The sequence below is a fragment of the Rhinolophus sinicus genome, chromosome 1 (assembly GCF_057876585.1).
Source record: "Rhinolophus sinicus isolate RSI-liver-muscle chromosome 1, RSI-T2T, whole genome shotgun sequence".
Lineage (NCBI taxonomy): Eukaryota > Metazoa > Chordata > Mammalia > Chiroptera > Rhinolophidae > Rhinolophus > Rhinolophus sinicus.
Window position 1 is genome coordinate 210,067,901 of NC_142501.1, and position 23,989 is coordinate 210,091,889.

The window sequence follows — 23,989 nt, forward strand, 5'->3', positions numbered from 1 at the left end:
GACCAGCCCCAGCATAGTCAGTAATCCTTGGATGTCGGTGGAATGAGTGACCCCAGCCGAGTGGCTTCCAAGCTGAGATTGGTAACGGTCCCTCAGGCTCTCCACCACCACCTGCCCCATCTTGTTTGTGGGCACCGAGGTGTAGGTCTGATTGACAGAGTGGGGACTCCAGCTGGGGAGGGGAGGGTGCAAACCGGTCCCCAGCAATGTGGGTCTGGGCACAGGACCCCCATCCTGAGTCTCACTGTGTGGGACGTGGGGGAGGGAAAGGGGCAGACCTCAGAGATTCTGAGCCCCCCTGAGGATGTTTAGCAACATGTGGAAGCAGTTTGGGTTGCCGCAGTTACTGAGGGTACCCTGGCACAGGAGGCGAGGGGTAGTAAACATCCCATTATGCAATTGCACCGGACAGTCTCTTAAAATAAAGGATTATGTCACCCCAATGACCATGATGTTTCCACTGAGTAACACTCCACCGCCAGGGTGACTCAGGGACTGCGGCCTGCCACGCATCCAATCCAGGGGTGATAAGGAGGGCAAAAGGGCAGCCTGTTGGGCAGGGCCCTCCATCCTCTCTCAAGCAAGAATTAGCAGGAAAAGCTGAGGTTTGGAGGCCAGAGTCCCAAGCCTGAGTTCTGGCTCCGCTGCTCAGGAGCTGGGTAACATTGGGTAAGTCAGGCAACCTCTCTGGGCTTCAGTTTCCTCTCCAAAGGAATATGGTAGCCAGTACCTGCCTCAGTTATTCTGAAGATTAAATTACAAATGTTCTTGACACAATATAGTCAGTCAGTGTCAGTGGCCTTGTGAGTGAAACTGACACGTATAGTACTCAGTTGTGGCAGGTCACAGCTTGATTCAGGGGGCATTTGGAGAGTCATTTGGATGGGCCAGGTCAGAGAAGCGGTTTTTATACCCTTAGGACTTCCGTGCTGGGCCTCCAACAGTCACTCCAGAAGCCGTCACTCACAACAGGCAGAGCCAGCTCTCCCTGAGAGGGCAACTCCCTGCCATGGGGAGATGGGCGCTGGCGGTGTGGCCTTCCAGGGGTGACTGATTCCGTGCCTGACTGTGATTGCAGGTGGCATCCCGTTCATTCTGACCGGCGAGTTCTTCCAGCAATCCCAGCGGCCTGCGGCCTTCATCGTCGCAGGAACCGTCAACTGGCTTTCTAACTTCGCGGTGGGGCTCCTCTTCCCGTTCATCCAGGTATGACTGGCCGGGGGTCTCTTGCTCCTGGGGTGCCCTCTGATTCGGCAGCCCTCTGAGTGAGGGGTGATCTGTAGAGCAGAGGCTGATTCTCTCTCAACTGCCTATTGGCCTAAGGAAAGGAGAAATGTACTTTGGCCCAAACCCTTAACCGTCTTCCTCCCTTCTGCACCTTCCGGGAGCTTCCTCTAAATGCTCAGGGCTGCTTCAGAGGGAGTGGGCTTCCCGTCACTGGAGGTATGCAAGGAAACCTAGGTTAGAATCTGAGAACTGCAGCCTCATCATTTTTGTGATGTGCTCGTCACTGTGTAAGACAAGTTCCATGTATCATGCACCACGTAAAAACACGTTGTCAAGTCAGCTTCATTCCAGCCGGCTCACTTCCAGCAGGGCGCCCACTCCTCCGGAAGCCCCAGGAGCCCCGTGAGGAATGTGGGCAGGTGGTGTGGAAAAGCCAGGAGGAATTCCCAACTCACAGCACTCTCTGCAGGAACTCCTTGGTCAGGGCGGCACACTGGTGAGAAGCTGGTGGGGCTGCGTGAGACACAAGGGGCTGTGAGAAGGAGAAATTGAGGACCTGGCAGGTCTGAGTGGAGGAAGGGAAACCCCCATCTAAGTGTGCGTCCCCTTACTGCATCTCTGCCAAGTGGTCATCAAGCCTGCCTTTGGAGTGCTCTGGAAACAGGTCTCCGGGCTCCTAAAGGAGGGCGATTCCATCATTATAAATCCAGTCTTTAGAGAGCGCTCCCATGTACAGGTCAAAATGGTGGCTCTATGAGCATGAACTTTGTGTCTGTCTCCAGAACAAACAGCCAGAGCCTGCAGGCTGGGCACTACGTGTCCAGACGAGTGGCACAGGGCCTGGCCATGACCGAATGAGTGGCTGGGTGAGAGCAAACATCTGTCGAGGACCCACAATGGGACACAGGACACACTTGATTGCATTGTATGGGAAATAAGAGTCTCATGACTGGGCCAGGATCACGCTGCTATGGAAGAGTAGACCAACATTCAAACCCCCAAACCATTTAGATTTCGAAGTGCACCCATCCATCCATCCATCCATCCATCCATTTGTTCATTCCATAAACCCTCGCTGAGAATCTACAGCAGGTGCTGGGAACACACTGATGATCAGATCCGCACACCCGTGGGTGGTGATGGGCTGTGGAAGGGGGCAGATATGAACCCCAGGGGTGGTCCTCCCACGTAGAGCATGAGAAGCCCTACAACCCACTGTGTGTAACATTGCGGAAGCTCCCGCAGAGGGAGCGGTTATTCCACGGCAGCACTCGGCCCAGGAGGCACGGAGCTCAGCTTTGAAGCCCAAGTGGAACTCTGCTCCATGCGGGGGGAGAAAGCATTCCGGGCAGTGGTCCCAAGAAGCAGCGCCGAGCTCTGCTTGGACACGTGCCTGTGTGTCTCAGTCTCCTAGGGCGGCCATAACGAAGGACCACAAGCTTTGTGGTTTTGAACAATAGAAATGTATTCTTTCCCAGTTCTGGAGGTTAGAAGTATCAAATGAAGATGTTGGCAGGGTCGGGTCCTCCTCACAGCTGAGGGCAGGACCGGTGCCGTGCCCTTCTCTTAGCTGGTGTGGTTTGCTGCATTCCTCGGCTTGTTGCGGCATCACTCTAATCTCCGCCTCCATCATCACGTGGGCTTCCCCCTGGGTATATTTGTCCATGTCCTCTGTGTAAGGCTTTAAGGCCCACCATAGTCCACAGATGATCACATCTGCGAACGCTATTTCCAAACAATACCACATTCACGGGCACTGGGGGCTAGAACTTCAGCAAATCTCTTGGGGAGCACAGTTCAGCCAACAGCACCTTCCCTGGCCAGGATGACCAACTTGTCCCCGTTTGCCCACGACTATGTGCGTACGTCCCACATCTTAGGAAACCTCTTGGTGCCAGGCAACCCAGACAGTTGGTCCCCTCTCCCCATCTCAACCCCTCCCTCACCAATGTTCCGTGGGTCTCTTCCAAAGAAGCTACTTGCACTGACACCCCCATCAGGCTCTGCGTCTGGGGCTCCCAGCCTGGGGCAGCCCCGGTACCACCGGCCCTGTCTCCAGTACAGAGCAGCTTGGCAAATGGCAGCTGCCATGGTTGTTTGTTGCCCTTATTGTCCTTATTTGCCAGGTCTGATGTTTGATACAAATGAGACACAGGAGAAACCACACAGACCTGGGGGTCAGACCGCCTGACCTGGAATCCTGGCTGTGCCACTCAGTGCTTAGGTGAAGGGCAGGCTGGTCAAATTTGTCTGACTTTGCTGGCTCCCCGCCTTGGAATTTTCCTGTCTAGAAAACAAAAGGATTGCCCCCCCTTTTGCAGCAGGGCTCTCAAAGGAATTAGGGATGAAGTAGAGACCTGAGCCAGCATCTGCCCACGGACACTCAGGAATAGTGGATTCCATGACCGTTATCAGCTCCATAAAGCTTGTTTCCTGCCGTGGGATCCCAGGTCACTCAGGAAGAGGCACGACAGAAAGAGCAATTCATGCTAAGTGCTGAGACGACACCGCCCCCAACTAGCTGGCTGGCGATCCAGGACAAACTGTTCTCAAAGGGTACCTTTTCCCCTCGCCCTCCCTTCTCTCCCACCCACGCTGCCCCATTCCTGCAAGATGCCCTAGATGGCGTGGGGTGGGGTGGGCTGCCTTGACCCCAGGGGAGACTGGTATCACTGTCTCTGTCCTCAGCCACAGGCCGCCTTTTCCTCTGGGCCTCTGCTGTGGCCAGTGTCAGGGTATCCTTTGTGTCTGGGTCGTTCGTTGTAAAAGCCTGCAGACCATTTGGCCTCTGACACCAGCACCAATATTGTCGGGTTCGGAGGAAATTACATGCCAACGTATGCCTGCTTGTTTCCACTGGAGTTAGAAAATTGCGTCTGAGTTCAATGAAATCTGGAAGGGAGGAAATGATTCTTTGGAAGTTGAAAAAGAATGGGTCACATCCCAATTGCCTTTGCCAAGGGAGCGGGAAAGCTGATGCAGTCCTAGGACGGTGGCTCTGAAAGCAAACAAAACTGCCCCCTGGCCTGTCCGGATGCTGCACATGATACTCCTCGGGCCTGAAGGGAGGGCGAGAACGGCTTCACGCACTGGTCTGTGCCTGCGGGCGTCCGCATCGTGCTGGGTCCTGGAGGCAGGGCCGTGCACATTCGGGCCTGGTCCTGCCCTGGCTGCAGGAAAGAACAGACATAACCCTCTTGGGGACAGGTGGCACTTGTGCTTCACAGGAGGAGGTAGACTGGGGGCCGAGATGGGCTGAGTGGTGCAGGGACCTTTCAAGCCGAGACCGAGGGAGTAAGTATGTGTGGCACGGAGCGCGATGGTGCCTGGTGGGGAAGAAAGATGCAATGAAGCCCTTGCAGGCACAGAGCAGGGGTCTGAGGGTCGGAGAGGCTGCACGTAATTCTGAGGGAGGACAGGGAGGCCAACTCCTCCACAGCACCAAGCGCACAAGAGCGGTTGGAGTTTATCCCGAGGATCCAAGAAACCACTGCATGATGTTAAGACATGCTTTGTTTTGTGCTTTTAAAAGAACTCCGGCCGCCTGGTGGGAGCTAGATTCAGACAGGGGCAGGAGACATGGATGCAAAGGTGATGGAAACCAGAGCAGTAGTTAATTCTGTGTGTGTTGGGGGCTGCGGCGGGGCAGGTGTGGGGCGGGGAAAGGAGTCATTGTGTAGAAAATGGCACAAGGAACTTTCTAGAGTGGTGGAAAGGTTCTACATCTTGATATAGGAGTTAGTTACTCATTGAACTGGGCGTTTAAGATCTGTGCAAGTTACTTACTATACGTAAAATTCTATCTTGATTTAAAAATTGTATATTTTTTAAAAAAGAAAAGAGATATTTCAGGATAAAGTCATCAGAACTTAGCAGAACAGGCAGAGAGGGAAGGAGTCATGAGCAGTGACGTCGGGTGTCCATCGGGGGCGGGTGGGAGGTTGGCAGCACCATTTCTGAGCGCAGGTGGAGGAAGGGCAGGCTTGCCAGGGAGAGGGGGAGGCTGTGAGTGGGAGGTGCTGGCAGGGCTGTTAGTGGGGCGTCCTGCAGAGCATGATGGGTTGAGATGCCAGCAGGCAGCCCCAGGGCTGTGTCTACTGCAGAGGTTCCTGGGCAGCTCCAACAAGGTCTCAGGTGTGCAGTGACAGTGGGGGGACCACACACACCAGTGGTGTCAGCCATCACCAAGCTCCCTGTTGCCTTCCAGACACATCCCACTCTGCTCAGAAAGTACAGCCGCCTCGCCTTTGAAAGCTCTTCTCAGAATTGCAATTCCAAGTGTGAGGCGCCTGACTTCCTGTCAATTCTTAAGTGGTGGTCCGTGCACTGACTCACTCGAGAGCCCAGTGTGACTCACTAGTGAGCCAGCGTCCCAGTTCTGTGGGTGGCAGTGGAAACGACGCAGGAGAATTATATTTTTGTCACATCGTGAAACTAACTTGGACCACCTTTCTTCATACGCTTCATGCGTTTCCGTAAACGTCCTGTGATTTAAATCATTTACCCAGTATCCATTCAGCATAGTTTTATTTAGAAAATGCTACAGTGAGCCAGGTCCTGTCTTGGCCTGGGGTTTGTTGATATTTACAGAGAGAATCGTCTGAAGGTATTTCTCTGTGCCTTGTTCTTCGACTCAGCAGGTGTTGCTGAGTCCAGCCGTGGTGACAGGCGTAGTATCTGTCATTGTTTCTCACTGCTCTATAGAACTGCCTTGTCTGGATGGATCCCCACTTACCCTCCCTGCCCCCTTCCAGAGCACCTGAGTCTTTCCTGTTTCCTGCTCTATGAATAGCGTTACCACAAACATGCCCAGGGGGTTCTGAGCTGATGGCAGTGTAGGCCGTCTGCTCTGCAACGCGGAAGCCACTAGCCATGTGGGACCCTCGAGCACTTGAAGTGCGGCTAGTGGGCTAGTACGACTGAGGAACTGAACTTACCATTTGCAATTCAAAGAGCAGCGCAGGAGTGGGCTGCGGGGTCCGAGGATGCTGACAGCGCCCCCTGGAGTCGCTGTCGTGCACAGCACGAGTTGCGCTCACAGCCTCACCCCCACTGTGAAAATCCGGCCTGCTCAGCACTTGGCATTGTCCTGTCAGACCTGCTCCGTTTTTACCAGTCTGACAGGTGTGAAATGGTGTGACATGACGGTTTTAGCTTCTGCTATCCCGAATGCCTTTTTCGTGTGCTTATTGGCCACTGGTGTTTGCTCTTCTGTGGAACGCTTGTCCGGACATCCTGCCCTTTTTCTATGTAGCTGTCTTTTTCTTACTGACTCATAAGAGTTGGGTTGTGTTTTTAATTTGACTGCTAATTCTTTGTTCGTTGCGTATCACAGTACCTCTTCCTGGTGTGTGACCCTTGTACTCTGTGGGGCCTTTGGATGAACAGACGCTCTTCATTTTAAAGCAGCCAGATTGATCGATGTTTTTCATTTATGGACAAAGCTTTATGAATGTGAACCTTGAGTGCAGTTACGTCCATTTTACTAATGGGGGACATAAGGCCAGATAGGGTGTGGGCACTGCCCAGGGTCACTTGACAAGCTGAGAGTTTGATGGAGGCAGAACTGCTAATTCTCAGGCGGGGTCCTTCCCACGACACACGTGCTGCCGAAAAACTCCTTGCTCGGGGGACACTGGGCAGCCCTCCAACACCAGCCATAACTTAGGCTTGAATAACTTCTCAGGGGCAGACAGTAGATTACTGAGCTGTTTGGAAGTAAAAGAGGAGACAGGTAAAAAGTGACACGTACATCCTCTGTGCCACTCGCTTTGCAGGACCGGGACTGACTGCACTGAATGAATTTGCCCAAGAGAGGCAGGTATCGAAGTGAATCGATGGCCTCCAGGTCAGGCTGACATGAGTTCAAATCCAGGGGCAGCTCTTACCAGCTGTGTGACCACAGGCAAGTCACTCGGCCTTTCTTAGCTCCATTTTCTCACCTGTAAAAGGAGGTTAAGAAGCCCTGCTTCCCATCTGCTATTGGGGAACTCTGTAGGATCCCAGTAAGCTTTCCTCGCCGCCACTCAGTAGTGAGTCATGGTAAACAATGGAGAGCGAGAGCTCCCATCAGGCCCACTCCAGCGGGGCCCTGACTCCTGTTTACCGCTGCGTAGACTTGGACGTGTTCCAGGAAATCTCTACTCCTCGATTTCATCTTTAGTAGAATGGAAATAAAAATGGCTCTGTCGCCATGTGGGCTGTGGGGCTCAGATGAGGTAAAGGCTACAATACTGCTGGCACCCAGTAGGGACTTAATCAGAGCGTGTCTCTTCCCAGATTAAACATAAGCACACGCTCACAGTAATGCCAGGTTGTCGCATGATTGCCGACAGGAAATTATTTCAGGCAGATACCAGTAAATGTCCTGCGGCTGCCAGGAGCAGGGAGAATGCCAGCTCCTAACCATTTGGCTCCTTACATCACGCACTCCTCTCAGCCCTTCTCCAGAGCAGGCCCTGACTTTCTGTTTGAACTTCTGGCCTTGGAGTGGCCCGAGGGTTTTTTCTTTCCCAATGACTGTTGGCCAGGTCCCTCCCTGTCTTCTCTCCTGTCCCAACTTTCTAAGCTGGGAAGAACATGGGCTCGGGGATCTGACTGCCAGATTTGCCTCTAAGCCCCTAAACCCTGGACGGAGAACGTCACCACTCTCAGTTTTCCCGTCTCTGAAATAATACCTACACCACTAGTTGGTGCAAACATTAAATCAGTCAACATTAGTTAAACAGTGCTACTGGTAGCCTTAGGCTTGCCACGTCCTAGCAGCTTCACCCTGGGCAAGAAGTATGACCTCCCTGTGCCCTGATTTCCTTCCTCGTCTGTAAAGAGGGATCAAGTAGGCCTATCGCCCCGTGTCAGCAAATGAGCATGCGTGTGACAGCTCCCTGACTGGCAGGAAAGGGGCTTACTTCATGGAGTTCCTTCTTTCCTCTCACATCTGAAGCCAGCCTCGCAGCCTCCTCCCAACGCCCTTATTCAGGAGCAGGTGTCTGCTGTCTGCAGAGCCAGCTCTAGGGTTATGGAGTTCTGTGTGCACAGATGAGAGACTGCGGGTGAGCATGTGTCTGCTGCAGGCTCCAGCCCTCCACAAGGACAGTCACCACAGGGGGAGACAGAGCAGCAGGACTTTGCATCTGGGGGCTGAGGAGGCGGAGCCTGTGCCCAGGAGGTGGGTCCCCTCACCTGGCCTTCCCATAACTTGGCCCCTGAGTCTCCTGAGTGGGGCAAGTGTCCTTTCCCAGGGTGGCTACAATACCCGCAGGGTTCTTGACTCAATTTTGTGAAACTGAGGAAAAGCCTAGTGACGCCCATTGGGTCTCTTGGGAAAAGAAGCCAAAAAGATGGCAGCTATGCAGGTGGCGGAGAGATCCCAGATGGCTCCCGGTGTGGCCTGGGTAGGGACGGAGACTCTCTGAGCCTCAGTGCCTTCCTACATTCAATAAACACTTGTTGGGCAGCTACCGTGTGCCAACCCGTCTTCGGGTCCTGGGAATACAAGAAGAAAAACAGCAGCTCCGGTCCTTGGGTCGCCTACCTCCTGCTGGGGGAGAGCGTTAATAAACAAGTAGGTATATGCTGTAGTGTTGGGTCCTGGTGAGTGGTTTGGGGAACAACAACACAGGGCAAGTAGAGAGCGGAGGAGGCGTCCTTTAGAAATGGCGTCAACATTTCTGAGAAAGTGGCCTGTAAGCTGCGATGAAAGGGAATGGGAAAGCAGGATGTGCACATGTCTAGACGAAGATTCTTCCAGGAAGAGAGAACAGCATGTGCCAAGATCCTGAGGCGGATGTTGGAGGACTATCATGAAGGCAGTATAGCTGGGGTACAGGACGTGAGAGGAAGGGTGAGGTCAGAGAAGTCAGGTGGCCATATGGGCAGTGGCCTTAGAGGACTTGGTAAGGACTGGGCTTTGCTCAGTGCGACTTAGGAGGTCGGAGTGAGCTTTGAGCAGAGGAGTGACAGCTCTGTCCTTTGTTTCACAGGACGGCTCTGGCTTCTTTCTTGAGAATAATCTTAAGGGGGACACAGCAGGGAGAAGCAGGGAAATCAGTTGAGAAGGTATTGGAACAATCCACACAAGAGAGGATGGTGGCGTGGACCAAAATGGTAGCGGTAGAAGTGCTGTCCAATGCGCAGATTCGAAATGTATTTCAAGGCAGAGCCAACCTGACCTCCTGATGGAGCAGGTGTGGATTTGATAGATAAAGAGGGCCCAGGCCTCTAAGTGTTCGGGTGGCCTAAGCAAATGGAAGGACAGAGGTGCCATCCACTGAGATGGGGACGACCAGAGCGGGAGCAGGTCTGGACGCTCCGCTCCGCTTTGGACTTGATAACGCCAGAAACCCATCCAACATGAAAGTGGAGCTATTCAGTGCCAAGTCAGATGTATCTCATTTCATATTCAAAACAATATGTGGTGTATGTCACCATGTCAGGAATGCGGAAAGTTCAACCAGTAGATTGACGTCCTGTCTTAAATGGCACATCTTACGTGTTGGCACAACATGTAAATAATGGAGCCAGGACGTGAACCCTGCCCAGTTGACCTCAGAACCCAGACTCTCCTTCTCTGTACTGCTCATGGAATCTTCGTGGACATGTGGAAGACACATACCTTCAGAGCTAAGCTCTCCCAGGTGTGGCACATTTCCTCCACCCAGGAATGCTCTATGTGCTTTAGAGAATATCTCACGTAATCCTTACAACCATTATCATCCTCGTTTTACAACTACGGAAACTGAGGCACAAAAGACTCATGTTCAGTAAAGGGTGAATCTGGGACATGATCCGGAGATCAAGCTCTTCGGCCTATATGTCATACTCCAAAAATAAATGTCAAATCAAAGAATAGCATGGGATTGACTAAAATCAAGATATTGCTTCTTGTGAAATATTGTTTGAAGACAGTGTCACCTTATCTTTGGATAATCATTTGCTGCATGAAAAGGTCACAGCCCTGAGAGCTGGAAGCTATAGTCTTTTACTTAACAAGCATTTATTGAGAAGCGACATGACCAGGCATTGTATAAGGCACAGGAGCTACAGAAGTGACTGAGCCACTGAGAAGCGCAAGGTCTAGTGCAGTTGGCAGAATCATTCTAGGCCAGGTATCAGCTGTTATAATCAGGATACCTACAACAGAGTGATTGCATTCAACAGTTCTCTTTTTTCTAGTCTCTCTTAGTTGTCCATGGCTATATCAGAGTATTGAGCAGTGGGTTACATCTTTTGCATGTTATAAAAAAAGGGTGTATTCTTGGCCTAGTCTAGGCTCTATATTTTTCTTATGAGCTGGGGAATTTCACTTCCCTTTGACATCATAGTTTTCTCATGTGCATATGGGGGGAGGGAAGGTGAATGTGGTTAATGGTAAATATGAATGTAAGATAACATTCAGTAATATTACGTTTTGCTTTTACGATGATTAATTTTTATATGCCTTGTTTAAAAAAAAAAAGAAAAGACTACCACTTCCTCATCTTTACTGGGGTTTGAAGCCGTGGGACAGAGTCCCAGCGAGCAGTTTCCAGGCTCTCAGCTCGCGTGGGGGGATGCTGGCTCGGGTGGTGGTTGGCCATTGGCTGTAGTCGGTTGGCCAATTGGCTGATGATGTAACTGCCGTGACTGCGTTGGTTGGTTGGCTGGCTGACAGGCAGAAAAGGGGACAACGGATTGCAGGTCGCGTGGATCCTACTTCATGTCTCGCCCTGCCGCCAGCGAGAATATAGTAGTATGATTCCCCTATCTATGGCTCCGTGGGTGTTCCTTTTTGGCCTCACCATGTCCTGCGTTCTTATGTGGGGAGCGGGAGCAGAGACCCTGCATGACACCCTGCATGACAGAAACTGGTTTATTCGTGCCTCCTCTGAGAGGTCTCATGTGGACATTTATAAGGCACGTTTGCTCGTAGAGCCAGCTTTACACTCCTCACACAGCAGAGTTTTATCCAGGAGTGCTCCTGGTTTATGAATGGGGAGCTATAAAAATGTCTGTTCAGAGATGGCTACACAGCCTTTTGAGTCATGGTCTCTTTCATGTTTTTTGTCTCTGCTTTCCACAGAAAAGTCTGGACACCTACTGCTTCCTGGTCTTTGCTGCAATCTGCTTCGCAGGTGCTGTCTATTTATATTTTGTCTTGCCTGAGACCAAAAACAGAACCTATGCAGAAATCAGCCAGGCATTTGCCAAAAGGAACAAGGCACACCCATCAGAGGAGAAAATGGACTCAGCTGTAACTGACGATAAGACAAACGGGAGGCCTGAAACAGACTCTTCCTCCACACTGGACAATTATGTCAAAAACAGGATTGTCTAAATGCCCGGTCTCACCATTTCAGGCAACCCAAGATTCTCCTACACACTTAATGTTATTAATTATTTAAAAATAAACCTTTGCCAGTCTAACATTGCAACCACGTGGCCTTCATTCATAGCTGCATCCTCCAAACTCTTCTGGAAGCTGGAAGGAATCGCCCTACATTTCAGTAAACCAAACATTCTTCTACACTAATGAATGGACTGCCTTCTTCGTGACTGAGCCCATGGTTTCAAAATGAAATTGGGGAAACGCTTTGAAAACGATATAATCTGACAAAAGGACTGAATGGATTGGAAATGCCAGGCTGAGGTTCTAGTCCCAGCTCTACCATAAGTAGCCTTGAGCTGCCCTCAGCCCGGTTCCTGGACCCTCAGTGGCCCCTTGGCTTTGGTCCTAGGTACAGGTGTCCAGAATTCAGTGGAAAGACTCTTTGTACCTCCCAATAAATGCCTGTTTCCAATCTTGGGCTGTGCTTTGTGGCTCTCAGGCTCAGGCAAACCTGATACCAGCCCCGCACCCTCCAGGTTCTTCTGCCTTTCCCAGGCAATGTCGCGTGGGGCTCAAGACCTCCAGCCCTGAAACATCTTCCCCTCAGAGTGTCAGATGTGTCACAGAGGGCAGAAAGAGGATCGACGTGGGGGAGACGTAGAGAGGCGAATGGAAGAAGGAGCTTTCCGGGACGTGGGGCAGGCACTACCAATCGAGCTCTGTTCAACTGAAAAAAAACTAAGTGAAGAATGATTCTGAAGCTAAACCTAAGCTTGGTGGGAAAAAACAATGTGGTTGATTAGTGATGTCTGCCCCAGGGGCAGCAGTGAGTGTCACATATGTGCCTCCTGTTTGCCAATTATAGAAGAGATTTCTCTGAAAGGAAGGCCATGTATTAGGGTTCTCCAGGGGAACAGGATACAGACATACCTTGAAGCTATTGCAGATTTGGTTCCAGATCACCACAATAAAGCAAGTATCACAGCAAAGTGTGTCACATGAATTTTTTGGTTTCCCACTGCATATAAAAGTTATATTTACACTCTAGTGTCCTCTATTAAGTGTGCAATAGCAGTATGTCTAAAAAAAAAAGCAATGTGCATACTTTACATGAAAAGCATTTTATTGATAAAAAATGCTACCCATCATCTGAGCCTTCACTGAGTCCGTCTTTTTGCTGGTGGAGGGTCTCGCCTCCGTGTTGACGGCTGCTGACTGATCAGGCTGGGGCTGCTGAAGGCTGGGGTGGCAATTTCTTAAAATAAGACAATAATGACGAGATGCCACACTCTTCCATTCATGAACGATTTCTCTATAGCACGCAGTGCTGTTTGACAACATTTTACCCACAGTAGAACTTCTTTCAAAACTGGAGTCACTCCTCTCAAACCCTGCCTCTGCTTTATCAACGAAGTTTATATAATATTCTAAATCCTTTGTTGTCATTTCAACAGTCTTCGCAGCATCTTCACGCAGAAAAATGGTACCGAGAGACTTGCTCTGACGCAGCGTTGCCACCAACCTTCAGTGTGTAGAAGTCTCAATATTTCTGAAGCGCTACAAAACGAGGTATGCCTACACAGGACTCAAACTCTGTCCCAGCCGGACTACCCTTTACGTGCATTCACCGTCCTGGCTGCTGCTCCGCACAGACATCGTGAAGAACTTCTCTCTTCCTCCTTTCCTCAGAATCCCGAGAGCTTTTAATCTCACACATGTAACACCTTTCAGCCTCTTTCTACTACATACGAGACACCAGCAAAGCTTTATTGGAGGGAAGAGCAAATGAAAGGACACAGGTGCAGTGACAGGAGCACTGGCCACATGCCTTAGACCATGAATTTGAAGGCCACAGCCTACGGGTGCAGGGCAGTGGCAGCAAGTGTCCTGGGTCTGGACTTCCCAGAGGAGAGCTGCCATAACTGCCCTGAACTGCCCAGCAATGGCCTTTGCGAATGAGAGTCAAACGTCTGTCTTGTTTAAGCTCCTCCTACTAGGGGTTTCTCTTACTCACGACTGGACCTAAACTGAATTCATACAGGTCGTGACAGGAAAGAGCCCAAGGCAAAGGAGAATATATGAAGCAAATCCAGGTCTTTGCATACCCAGCAAGTTGTTTCTGGGGCACAGGTGCCTCCTAAGGTTGCATATAATTCATGTGCTTGGATGACCTGGTCCCAGCAGCTTTGCCAAGGCCTTGGCGCTGTCTGTGGTTCTGACCCGGGTCTCCTGCCTAACAAGACTAATTTCTCTTCAAGTTTGTGAAATACTTTCACATTCTTGCCTTTGATGCTGGAGAAAAGCCTGTGAAGTAAATATTATTGCATTTGTTTCATTGGGTCTAAACCCTGTTCTTCCAGCTCCAAGTCCAGGCACGTGTAATACTTATTTCTGCACGACACAACTTCAGAAATTCGGCCCCAGCCCCTTGTCTGCAGAGCAACCACTGACATGTATCCCTACCTGTGTGTACCACACCCCCTACATTGATCCCTTCCACTGCGACAACCTGACACCCACGGACCTGTGATGATTGCAGCATTAATGGCGCTGGGGAAACACGTCTCCTGGCCCTTGTGTCATCCCCTACCGCATTGAGTCTGAACTTGGCCAGGCAACTTTCTTTGGCCACTGAGACATCAGAAAATGTGACACAAGCAGAAGCTTGATAAGCACTCGTGCTCTAGGGCTTTCGCTCTTAGAACGCTGATGTCATTGTCTGAGGAAGCCCAACCTCGCCTCCTGGAGGATGAGAGACCACATCAGGGAGAGGCCCAGCTGTCTTCACTGTCCCGCCCAAGCTCAGATCCAGGTGACCCTTCAGCTGAAGGCAGCTGTATGAGTGAGTGCAGAAGAAAATAGCAGAAGGACCACACAACCAATTCATGGAATAATCCCAAGAAATAATAAGTTATTGGTGCTTTAAACCGACAAGTTTGGGTGTGGTTTGTATAGATAGTTGATGCAGACCCATTATGCTTGGTTACATTTTCCCATTATTCACTGAGTTACGTACGCTGCTTAGAGCCCATACCTGAAACAAGCACAATTCACGTTCTCTGGAGTGGAGTGTACTTCATTGATCCCACAGACATTTGTTGAGCACCTACTATACCCCTAGGTAATGGGGACACAAACATGGATGAAACCAGTCTCTTCTTCAAGAGATTGAGAAGGTGTTTGGAAAGACAAACCAGTGCTAACCACAACTCGGGGGGTCCCGTGGTATAGAATGTCCTCTCCTTCTGTCCACTTGGACAACTTCTGTTCCTCGTTAAAGGCTATGCTGAAGCACTCCTGCGTCTAGAACTCTTTCTGTGATCCCCCAGTCTTGGCTGGGGTCTTACTTTTTGATCCCCACAGAAGCCTATGGTCAGTTTTACTGAGGATTTGTCCCTGCATTAGAACTGTGGTGCTCTTGTGTTACGTTTACTTGAACGTCTGCCCTGCTGGATGCTGAGCTCTTAGGAGAAGTGGCTGCTTCATCTCAGGACCCCACGTTCCTGGTAAGAAAGCTCATCACGTATTTACCGAGCAAATAAATGTCATGATAAAGATGGTAGGAAGAGGATGTGATGGGACGGACGCCTGAGGAGAGAATTAACTGGGGAGATTACGATGGATGTTTCTGAGTGGGAGCGTGGGAGCTGCTCCCCCAGTGGGGATTAGGATGTTATCAGACTGAAAAGGGGGGGAGGAAGAATTGGAGACGAAAGGGTCAATGGCATGGGAAGGGCAAGTTCAGGGAACAGCAAGGTCTTGGTCTGGATCTGAGGGTAATAGTGGGACATCAGGCAGGTCGGGGGTTTTGTAAGGACTGTGGGAAACCATGAGCATGGCACCAACGCCACTTCCTAAATATTCCAGGGACCAAGCCTGCCCGCACTTTCCATCTATGGCTGCACGTAAGTCTGTGCAGAAAACATCCCGCTCCTTGCTTGAATAAAGGCTGGGACTCTGGGAGGTCAGATCATGATAATCAGGCTGCTTCCCATTTTGCTTCCCCTGAGCATTCGTGAGCTGGTTGTGAACCCCAAAGGATGGAGGCTGCGTTGAGTGACAGAGACCCGGCAGCTGCTCACAGTTTCAAACATTGGCTGTGGTTTACACTAAGCTGTGGGTGTAATTGCCCTCATCAGAATCACTTCCCCTGGCACATTTGTACATTAAGTCAAGTAAATTTCCTCTCATTAAATCACAACATTTGGAGACTGCAGTCTTGGAAGTAATAAAGGCAAAGGGAAGAAAGAACGTGGGTTCTCCGCAGGAAGTGTGGGTGGTGAAGACAGAAGCCGTATTTCAGAGTGTTGGAAGCCCAAACCGCCAGCAGTTCCATGACTCTGTACCTCTTGAATTTAGAGCAGACGCCTCTCAGCTACGTGCTACCTCACATTTTGGCGAATTGAAAATGTTGTATTCCACGTGAGATGTAGAATCAGCAAAGAACACGTAAAAGAAGGTATTTCCAGCGATGGGAGCAGATACTTCAGAAATGGGCTTTTTATAGTTTTCTCCCATGAGTGGAAATAAAAATAAATACTTTTGTGCTTAGATTGGTAGTGTTTTCATAACATATGATCCCATTTGGTTCTCACAACAAGACTGTAAAGTGGGTTGTGCACACTCTTATAACGTCCATTTATTTTTCTTCTAGGAATTTAACACAATTCTGATTAAATAGCCTGGATTGGAGATTGGGGACACTGGATATGTCACATTACTGCTAATTCTCCATCAGTTACCACAGTTCGCTGCACATAGCACATACTAAATAGAAGCTGCTACATGAATAAATTAATTGTGAATAAGACAATTTTTTGAAACCAGAGAATTTTGGCAGATATAAGAACTAAGTTTAAAGACACTAGAAATCAGCAGACCAGTAAAACTTGGCTGAAACCTAATAGCACAGGGCATACCCAGAAAATGAATCTGTATCAGTTACGTATTCTTTCCATTGCAGGTGACGAAATTCTAACCCATGCTAGCTTAAAATTTCAAAAAGGAAGTTTTCCATTTGCTTAACTAGGAAGTCTAATAATGCACCCTGCTGAAGTCTTGGCTGGGTTCAGGGGCTCAAATGATATGATTCGTGGTTCTCGCTCTGTCTCTGACGTCTCTCGGTTCTGCAGGTCTCTGCTTGGCTTTCTCTGCTTGAGTTTCTCACTATGGCAATCTCCAGTAGCGTCAGCTTGTACCTTCTCAGCTTGGCGACGAAATGGGGGGAGAAAATCTCTCTCCCAATGTATTTGTTTTCTATTGCTGTGGAACAAAACACCCCAAAATGTAGTGGCTTAAAAGAACAGTCATTTTTCTGCTCACAGTCCTATGGGTGAGCAAACTGGGGAATTCTTTGGATCCACATGGTGTCCTTTGGATTCAATCAGGCATTTGTGGTCAGGTGGTGTCAGCTGGAGGCTGGTTGACCTCAAATGGCCTCATTCACACATCAGGGGCCTCAACTGGGGTGGCTAGAGCAGCTGGGATGTGTGGGCTTCTCTCTACATGGTCTCTCTCTGCATGAAGTGTTTCAGACTCCAGGAGGGTCCAGCCTGGCTTACTCACAGAGCAGCAGGGTTGTAAGACAGTGAGAACAGAATCTGTACGGCCTCTAGAGGCTGAGGCTTGGAACTCACATGGCATCTCTTCAACTAATCAGACCAGCCCAGATTCAAGGGGAGGCGAAATAATTCCATCTCTTGATGGGAGGCACCTAAAGTCACATCACAAAGGGGTGTGTGGGATGCGAGGGGTTATTGTGGCCAGCTTTGCAGACAGTCGACCACCCACAATGTTTAAATAGCAACCTCGCAAAGATTCTGACTTCCCCACCCAGGTCGCATGTATATCCCGGGTCCATCATGGTGCTCAGGGAGGATAAGTCGCTCATGTGCCCAACCCAGAAGTAAGGGACAGGGAGAGGGCTGGGGGTAGCGCGTGTGTTATAACGACCGCTCTTCCAGAGCCACCTGGAGTCAGGGAGGGAGTCCCCCCAAACCAGAAGAGAATGAAAAGTGTGTTCAGAAGACAAAATTAAAACTAGAAGAGTCCAAGGCAGGCTCTGTTCATCATAAGGGGATACTGATGAGCTAGGAAAGCCTAAACATAAAGCTCAAGTGTCAAAGGGCAGAGCCCATTGGCTCCTCAAGGACAAAGATGCCCTGACCCACAGACTCAACCTGTCCAGTTGCTCCTGATTTTGGAAATGAATGCACAACTCTCAAAGCCAGATGCCAGAAATGACAAATATTCACATCAATTAACTCCTGCCCCTTTTTCTCATTCCTCAATGCTCTGCAGCTTTCTCATTATAATTTGGCTTCCAGCAAACTGCTCAAACCAATTCAAACCCTGACTTTTCTTAATAATGCTACTTTTCATAGCAAAAATTAGTAAATTATCATGCCTGGCTTATATATCAGTCCCTTGTGAGAATAGTAGGGATGTCATTCCCACAGTTCAACGAATTCTCAGGTACTACCATGTTCCCCAAAAATAAGACCTAGACAGACCATCAGCTTTAATGCGTCTTTTGGAGCAAAAATTAATATAAGACCCAGTATTATATTTATATTATATTATATTATATTATATTATATTATATTATATTATATTATATTATATTATTATATTATATTATATTATATTATATTATATTATATTATATTATATTATATTATATTATGTTAGACCCGGTCTTATATAATACATGGTGATGTTCCAGGAAGTGTCTGGGTTGTGACTTTAGATTAGGTGGCTAGAGAATAATAATGTAAGAAACGACTCAAACCATTACCCATGGATCTCAAATGTCCACCTACAAATTGGTGGACTGGATAAAATTATCTCTAGAGTGTCATCATGCAGATGACACTAGCATGGAGAGACTTGGTTTAGCAACAGATGACGTAGATAAAAGACGTTATTGAGTGGGTAGGTTAGGGTTGTACCGGTTGCGATCAGTTAAAACCATGAATACTAACGCAATAGCTAGAACTTGCTGAGCTGTGCTGGGTGCCTAAGATGAATTATCTCTAATCCTCATGACGACCCTGCCAGTGCAGGTATTAGTGTCACCCTTTAACCAATGAGGAAATTGTTCTCTGAGGTTGAATAACTCATCCCAAGAGAGGCTGGGAGAGGGTAGGTGGTAGGCCAGGCAGGTCATTCCAAAGGGTCGTTTGGAATTTCCTGTGCTGCCTGCTTCCTCTCTCCAGCCTTTCCCCAATTCTTCCTCCTCTACCCAAGCCCTACACCCTTCTCTCTGCCACAAGATGGACAAGAGCTCCAAGCCCTGCCTCCCTGGACTGTCTCCTCCCACTGGTCAGCAGAGAGCTTCTGTTTGCGTGGGAAAGGCATCTGGCTACCCACCACCAACCCCCTTCCCTCCAACCCCCACTAACCAGGTGCTCCCCAAACCTCTGAACCTAGCCCCAGTGCCCCCATGGATCAGCAACCAGGACACCTGAGCCTGGGGAGGGCCCGGGGACAGCAGGATGTGATGCTCAGGGACTGCCAACCCACCCAGCTGCCCCACCAAGAATTTTCAAGGCAAAGGTCATCTGCCCATTAATACTATTTATGTAAGTTAGAAAATTCATCTGAAGTCTGGGACCTGCCCAAGATTTCCTATTGATGAATGATAGTTTATACAGAGGGTGCCAAAAAAAATGTATACACATTTTAAGAAAGGAAAACTGCATTAAAATTGTAATACTCAATATATACCGATAACAAAAGGTGAATACAAGTCACGTTTGACTTCTGCAATTACAAGAGGTGCTCAAAGTGGTTCCCATCAGCGTCCAGACACTTCTGATCACAGCGAACTACTGCGTGAGCAACGCTGACCAAAGTGTCCACTTAGATACATTTTTTGGCACCCCCGTGTTTGAGCCAAACTGCTCCATGAACTCATATATAATCCTCAAACAACGCATTATGAATCCCACTTTATAGATGAGAAAACATAAAGAATTGGACAGATTGAAATCTATAGAGGCTAAGAGGCTTGCCCAGATCCAACAGCAAGGTCGGCCCAGGCTCCAAACCTCCTGATTCCAGGCCAACCCTCGTTCTACCACATTCAGCAAGGAAATTTCGTCTCCTCTGGGACTACATACCTGTCTCGGAAATGGGTTTGTGGCTACTTCCTGCAGTCTACCAAGCATTCCTGGGGAATTTAATCGGGGTCTGGCGAGTTAAAAGTTCTTGCACTTTTCAGAAATCTGAGTTAGGCAAGATTAGAGGGCCCTCCTTACTGCCCATCTTTTGGGGAGATGGATATGCCAATAAGCATCACAACTGCCCCAGAAAGAGAATGTTCTGGGCTACCTTCCACACACATGCCTCCCACGGGGCCCTCCTCTCCAAAGCGTGCTGCTGGCTGTGCCCTGAGCACCCTGGGAAGTGTTGCTGGGGTCAGCCCTCCAGCCCAGCATTGCATTTTCCATGTTCTGTATTCACAGACCAACACTATTTGAAATTAATTTCCTCTCACTTTGGATTCTAGTGTGTTTTGTTGTTGTTGTTTCTAAGCCTGTGCAGGAAACACTTCTCCCCAAACTTTTACTCTGTGAATTCCCTATCTCTAATCAAATATATATATATACACATCCTTATTCCTTCACTGGAATGGCCACTTAAAAGATCTGGTCCCTGAGTCAATAAGCCCAGCTGATAAGCACTTGTCTCTTGCTGAGAAACCCATCATTGCAGAAGCAGGATCACGGCCACACTTAGCCAAGCGGGCCGCCTCCTCCAGTGAGCAGTTTGAGTGGAACGAAGAGCTCCCCAGCCAGACCGCTGAGTCCATGCTTGCGTCCTCCTCTGCTTGAAATGTGGACCATGAAAGGGATCCCGATTTGGATGAAGAGTGAGCATTACGGGGCGTTGTGCTCAGCAGTTCATATAGCACCCTCAAATCCATCCTCTTGAGGCAGGCACTCCACCTCGGACCCCGTCCTGTCATCACACTGACCATACGGTAACAGGTTCCCCATCTGCAGTAGATGCCATCGGCGCTCGCCCCACACCCTCGGCCCACCTCCGACTTCAGAAGCTGCCAGGCTGGACAGCTCCCGAGCACACGGAAGGCTTCTCATCTCAAGGGCTGTCTGGTCTTTCAACTCGTCTACCTCTGAAGACATGGAAGCTGGCCCAGCCCCATCGGCCAGGAGTTCAGGAGAGCTAATGCCATGGGAACAGCTCTCAACAAAGGTGGATGAGAATCGTCCCTCAGAGTTACAGCGCTGACATGAAGTCTACACAGCTTCCTGCAGTGTCTCCGGTTGGGATTGGACTCACAGTGGTAACTAACTCAGTAACACACCCTGAACTGCCTTTTTCTCTCTTAGGGTAGAGCTGCCCTTGATTAGCTATAGCTATAGCTATGAGAAACCACTCCAAAGGCTTATTTAGCTCCTGAGTGCACCACCCAGTGGGAGGTTCTTTTGAGCTGATGCAGGCTGGACTTGCTAATGCGTCTGCAGTCAGATGGTGGGTTGGCTAAGAGGTGAGCGTAGGATGGCCTCACTCACATGCCAGGCGCTTCGCTGGCTATCAGCTGGAGCGATCAGAGTAACTGAGCCATGTGTCTTATTTATGTGGCAGACGCTGGGTTTCCAAAAGCAGCAAGCCTAGTTAGCAAGTGCCGTCGGAGCCTCTGTCTGTGTCATGTGGGCTGTTGTAGAATGAGCCTTGAAGACCTCTAACTACAGAAACTGTAACTGACTGGATTAGTTTGTTAGGGCTGCTGTAACAAAATACCATAGGCTGGGCAGCGTAAACAACAGAAATCCGTTGCCTGACAGTTCTGGAGGCTGGAAGTCTAAGAGCAAGGTGTTGGCAGTCTGGGTTCCTTCTGAAGCCTCTCTCCTTGGCTTGTGGATGGCTCTCTTCTCCCTGTGTTTTCACATTGTTTTCTCTCTGTTTGTGTCTGTCTCCAGATTTCCCCTTTTCATAAGGACTCCAGTCATATTGGAGCCTCCTAATGACCTCATTTTAATTTTATCACCACTGTAAAGATCCTATCTGTAAATGGTGTCATATTTGGATGTACTGGGGGTTAGGATCCAATTTAGGAATTTAGGGGAGGAACACAATGCAAACCTTAGAGGCAGCAGTCTCTGCAGGAGGGAGCACTGAAGCTGCATTTATGGAGCAAATCTACCTAAGACTGAGAACATGTGAAAGAGGGGATATCATGGTGTAAAGACAAGTGGGGAAAAGGAGGCGGAGGGACACACGCTAGAATGGGGCTAATGAATTTATTTAGCAATGTTTAATCAATTTATTTAGCAATACCCAATAGAAAAACACAAAGGCAATTAATAGACTGGCTAATGACAGAAAGTAAAGGTGGTTAAGACTAAACTATACACATTGATACCAATGTCATGTCAAAGGAGCACACGTAAGTTTAAGAGATCCCAACATATGTTTACTATTGATCAAGAATCACTTGGCTAAATACACAAATAACATCAGTAAGGAGTATCCAAAAGCAGTAATAAACTCTGTAGGATGTAACTATTACAGGAGATGTAAAAGCTCACCAAACTGGGGGAGAACAGCACTGGGAAAGTCACAAATCAAAAGCTTGCCAGGTCTGTAGCTGAGAGACACTCAGACGTCTCCCTCACCACTGCTTGCAAGTTCCCAAGAATGTTGGTCTTGTGGTCTTTGTTGTTAGAAGTCAAGGCGTCTTCTGACATTGTAAGCTACAAGCTGCATGTAAGTTTTCAAGGTGTTAACAATCTGAAGAACGTTGCTGCTGTTGTCGTTGTTGTTGTTAGAAGTTAGGACGTCTTCCGATGCTATAAGCTGCAAGCTGCATGTAAGTTTTCTAGACACTAACAAGTTCTCAAGAAGGCTAACCGTGGGGAACAGCACTGGAGAGGCCGGGAACCAGCCAGCCCTCCCCAGGTTCGCGGCTGGAAGTCAGGACGTCCCCTGGTGTTGTAAGCTGTGTTGCTGGGAGTCTTCAAAATGTTAGAATGAGGAGAACTCACCAATGACAAATGACCAAGTGATGAAACAATAATTATTATAACACTGCCAACTGAGGTCTGTCTTATGTATTTTCTCAGATGTACCTCAGAGCCAAGTTTCTTGTTCCCGCCTCCGCCTCCGGGAATGGCCAGTTCCGGGAGGGTCCGGCAGTTACTCATGTGAATGCTGCCCATCCGGCCGAAGGGCCAATTCATCCAGATAAGCAACATCTACTGTTCTAGTTTGGGGCCTTCAGCCCAAGGTCTTCCAAGGCCTGGCGACGTGCCTGTCACGCCGTCCTGATATAACTTAGCTATTTCTTCACTTCACCTGCTGATGTGGGCGAAACAGACAGAACAAAGAGGGAATTCTCTCAACCCCTGATCAAGAATTTCTTTAACCCTAAGCTAACCATCACCTTATAACACGGACAGAACAACAAACATCATCTGCTATCCCCCCTGCTTGGGAGAATCAGACCAAAGGGGGAATTTACTCAACCCCTGATCACAGCACAGAAATCACCTCACACACAGGAGCAGATAAAAGCTAATAGACAAAAGCTCACACCAACCAATGAAGGCAAATTCTCCTCAACATCTACCCTACACATGGAGATCGTGGGGTGAGTTATCTCTTTCCCTCAACTCTACCTCACCCGCTTCTGCTGGCATTTTCTGTCTGTCTAGAGGAACAAGAACTCCCCCGTAATCCTGCGTATTCCATACCCATGAAAAGTGACAATGAGTCACACTGAGCCAGGGAACGGAAGTCTGTTGTACAACAGCTTTAAGCTTGTTGATGAAACGCGGATGATGGGGAGAGGACAGTAATTCTGACACACTCTTCTGCTGTGGCATCATTGTAGCCTTTACCAGAGGCCAGCTACTTACACACTTTACCTCTAATCATCACAGACAATAGGTATTCGTCTCCCCACTATGCAGATAGGACAATTCAGGCCCCCAAACACTAGTAACTAGCCCCAAATCACACATCTTATAAGGGATTATGCCTGAATTAGCGCTGGGCACTCAAGTTTCCAAGTCCTGGCCCTTCTCATAACTATCTGACTTCAACAATTAATTTAACTTCTTGATGCGTAAGGTTTCCGTCTGTGACATGGGATGGTTAGACTACACGGCATCCTTGATCTCTGGGTTCTTTGCATCTTAGGATAAGAGTAACAAGACTCCTGGTCTTTAGCACTTTCCAATCCACACGCCCGTCCGTTAAGTCTGATTACTGCAGCCAGAGCTTTGCATAAGATGGGGAGATTGACAACTCTGAGAGAGGCTGAGGAACAGTCCTTTCACATAATGATCCCCACCATGGCTTGGTTATAACAACCCACGAAGAAAATAGGCTTCTCAGCAGGCCCTGACTGTAGTGGGTGTTGGGATACGTGGCCGTGAGAGTTCGTGACCTGCAAATGATCTAGGCTTATTGGGAAATTGCCACTTC

The 23,989-nt window shown here is 49.0% G+C and overlaps 1 protein-coding gene across 5 annotated transcripts in view; it reads left to right on the forward strand.

The window, feature by feature from the left end:
* The window catches only part of SLC2A9 (solute carrier family 2 member 9), a 150,622-nt gene that overhangs the window by 110,911 nt on the left and 15,722 nt on the right, over positions 1 to 23,989 (forward strand). For 3 of the 5 annotated variants that reach the window (XM_088792890.1, XM_019716591.3, XM_019716590.3), the window contains 2 exons: positions 1,079 to 1,206; positions 11,288 to 12,522. In XM_088792890.1, the coding sequence (XP_088649016.1) occupies positions 1,079 to 1,206; positions 11,288 to 11,542 (383 nt within the window). In that variant the 3' untranslated portion in view covers positions 11,543 to 12,522. Of the gene's footprint in view, positions 1 to 1,078; positions 1,207 to 11,287; positions 12,523 to 12,987; positions 16,085 to 23,989 lie in introns of those variants that run through there. The other 2 variants (XM_074321356.2, XM_074321361.2) reach the window with 2 other exon arrangements.